The 2,825-nt window shown below is 66.9% G+C and overlaps 1 protein-coding gene across 1 annotated transcript; it reads right to left on the bottom strand.

The window, feature by feature from the left end:
- Positions 1–1,790: 1,790 nt before the first annotated feature.
- On the bottom strand, positions 1,791–2,684 carry MNEG_10309 (hypothetical protein; the record flags this gene model as incomplete). The annotated part of the gene is made up of 1 exon (XM_014041217.1): positions 1,791–2,684. The coding sequence occupies one exon, from the start codon at positions 2,682–2,684 to the stop codon at positions 1,791–1,793; it is 894 nt and encodes a 297-aa protein (XP_013896671.1).
- Positions 2,685–2,825: the final 141 nt, after the last annotated feature.

Here is a 2,825-nt window from a genome sequence, read left to right as displayed (position 1 = left end):
GCGCGGGCGGCTCTTCAGCACGCGCGATTGCGGCAGGGACTACGCAAGGGCACACCATCATGCTCGGGGGCCGCCCCGCGGGCTCCCTGCCTTGACAGGCCCTTTTCCGGCCACCGACCGCCCCCGCCCCCTCCTCTGCCCACCTGCCTCTCTGCCGGGGCGCTGGAACGGCCCCCACCGCCCCCCCGCCCTGCCCCCGGGGCCCACCTGCTTCTTGCCCCCGGAGTCGGCCTTCCACTCGTAAAACCCGTTGAGCAGCACCACACACCGCCTGGGGGGGGTTCAGGTCCAGGGTTCAGGGTCCAGGATTCAGGGTTCAGGGTTGTGATACTTTAGGGTTCGCGTTTGGATAGTGAGGGCGATGGCGGGTGGTGCCACCGAGTGTGCACGCCATGCACACAGTGTGTGCGTGCGTACACACGCCGGCGTGCGCGCGTTATGTGTGTGTGTGTGATGCGTGTGGAAAGGGGCGATGGTGGGAGTTGATGGCGCTCCAGCATGCAAGCGCAATGGCGCACCACGGCTGCACCTCCTCCCCGCCCCCCCTCCCCCAAACACACACACACACACACACACACACACACCACCCCTCCACCCCTCCATCTCCCCCCCTGTCACCTCCTGGCCAGCAGGCGGCTGAAGATGCTCTTAGTCTCAACAGTCTCACTGCGGGCACTGGGGTTGGGGGTGAGTGCGGTGGGGGCGGAGGTGTGTGTGTGTGTGTGTGTGTGTGTGTGTGTGTGTGTGTGTGTGTGTGCGCGTGTGTGTGTGTGTGTGTGTGTGTGTGTGTGTGTGCGCGCGCGCGCGTGTGCGTGCGTGTGCGTGCGTGCGTGCGTGTGCACGTGCGCGTGCTGATTGCACTGCACACAAGCTAGCCAAGAAAAGCAAATGCATGTTTTTAGACAGCGCGGTCGCCAAATTGGCCCTGATTGTGCCTATCCTTTGACAAGCGCCCCTGACCTCCTGCATGCTATATATACACCAGGTAGGGGTCTCAATTACATCCTCCCCAGACTTGATTTCAACAGGTGTTTGTCAGGCAAAGCATCAAAATGGGTGCATGCAGTTCCCAAGCAAACAGGGGGGCGCGGCGGGCACAGAAGCACCAACTCAACTTGCCGCACCACATTCTCCACGCTCCTTACTGCCTGTTGACAGGGCGTTGTCGGGGAGCGCAATACGGGCGCTGGGGCGCTTGAAATGGCGTGCAGGTAGATACATGGCAGCAACAGCAAACGGTGAAAAAAAACTACCCTGCGGTGGGCGCGGCGGCGCCCCGCACAACACGCGTGTTTCAGTGCTTTGTTTGCTGTGCATTGACCAGGGGTTGAGTGCTGGTGAGGAAGGATCCGATACACAGTGCCGGCAGGCTGCTGCGCTCGGCGCTGGGGCGGCCAAGGCAGCCACGCAAACGTGCGAACGAACATTGCCTGCCCCGGCGCGAACCGAGGATCAAGTGTACACTCTCATATGATGTGTTTTCATGCACTTTGGTCAAAGTGGGCCAGGCTGGCTGCCTTCAAGGCGTAGTTGGTTGGGTTGGCGTGTGAGCAGCCGCAACAGTGACGGCCGCAACTGCGCACAATCGAGCGCGAAGACAGCCCGGGAGCACGCCAGTGAAGCGCGGCAACAAAAGCTCGTCCAACGCCAACACGAGGATGCAGCAAGCCAGCACCCTCGCACGCACAATCACGGACCCAACAGCGGCAGCTTCGGGGATGTAAGGGGGTGAGGGGCGCGTCCGCGCCGCCGCCGCCGTCTACGCCTAAACCCCCTCCGCGCGCCGCCCCTCAGTCCTCCGCCTCGCCGTTCCCCTCATCGTCCCCGCCGCCGCAGCCGCCGCCGTCCGAGCGGCAGTTGAAACCGTCGCCCGCCGCGCTGCCCTCGTTGTCCGCCAGCGCCTCGCGCCCCTCGTCCCCGGCGTCGTCGCTGGGCCTGGACGACCCCTCGTCTTCCGACGGCACGGGGAGCGCCATGTTGTAGGCGACAGAGAAAGTAACACCCGCGCGCTTCAGCAGGCCGCGGCAGCTGTGCGGCGCGGCCTCCACTATCGCGAGGAAGGAGCCCCTCTCGACCGTCAGCGACCGCAGCCCTTGCAGCCACGGCGCCGCGCCGAGCGCGGCGGCCGCGTCGGGCTGCAGGCGCACGAACTTGAGGCCCAGCACGCGCAGCGCGTTGAGCGGCGCGGCGGCGAGCGCCGCCCAGGCGCGACGGTCGGATCCGAGGTAATCCGCGCGGTCGTAGCAGGCCGAGAGCTTGAGCTCGGTCAAACCGGTCAACCACGCCGCCCCGGCCAGCGCGGCCACGCCGGCGTCCGTCAGCCGCGTCCCCTCGCCCCCGATCCGCAGCGCCCGCAGCCCCCGCAGCGGCGCGGCCGCGAGCGCGGCGGCGCCGGCGTCGCCGACGCCCTCGTTTTCGGAGAGCTTCAGCCGCGTGAGTGCGGAGATCCAGGGGGCCCCCGCCAGGGCAGAGACAGCGCCATCGGTCAACTCGTTGTAGCACAGGTCGAGCCGCCGCAGGCTGGGCAGCCCCAGCGACGCGAGGTGCGCCGCGTCGGCGTCCCCGAGCGCGCAGGAGCTGAGCGCGAGGCTGCGAAGCCGCGGCATGCGCTTGCCGCGGAGGCGGGACAGGCCGGCGGCGCCGAAGCGGAACGAGTTGAGCTCGAGGGTCACCAGGTTCTGCATGTAGGGCGGCTGGGCAGCTACCTGGAAGTCGTCGTCGCCCCAGAGGCGCAGCTTCTCGAGTTTGGGGGGAGCGGAAGCTGCCAGGGCGTCAGTAATGGCGGCGCCGATGACTTGGGCCTGGAGGGTCTGGGCGTGGGCGCG

Source organism: Monoraphidium neglectum (assembly GCF_000611645.1).
Source record: "Monoraphidium neglectum strain SAG 48.87 unplaced genomic scaffold scaffold02265, whole genome shotgun sequence".
NCBI classification, from domain to species: domain Eukaryota; kingdom Viridiplantae; phylum Chlorophyta; class Chlorophyceae; order Sphaeropleales; family Selenastraceae; genus Monoraphidium; species Monoraphidium neglectum.
The sequence above is the reverse complement of the archived record's forward strand: the minus strand, read 5'-3'. Positions and strand labels throughout refer to the sequence as shown.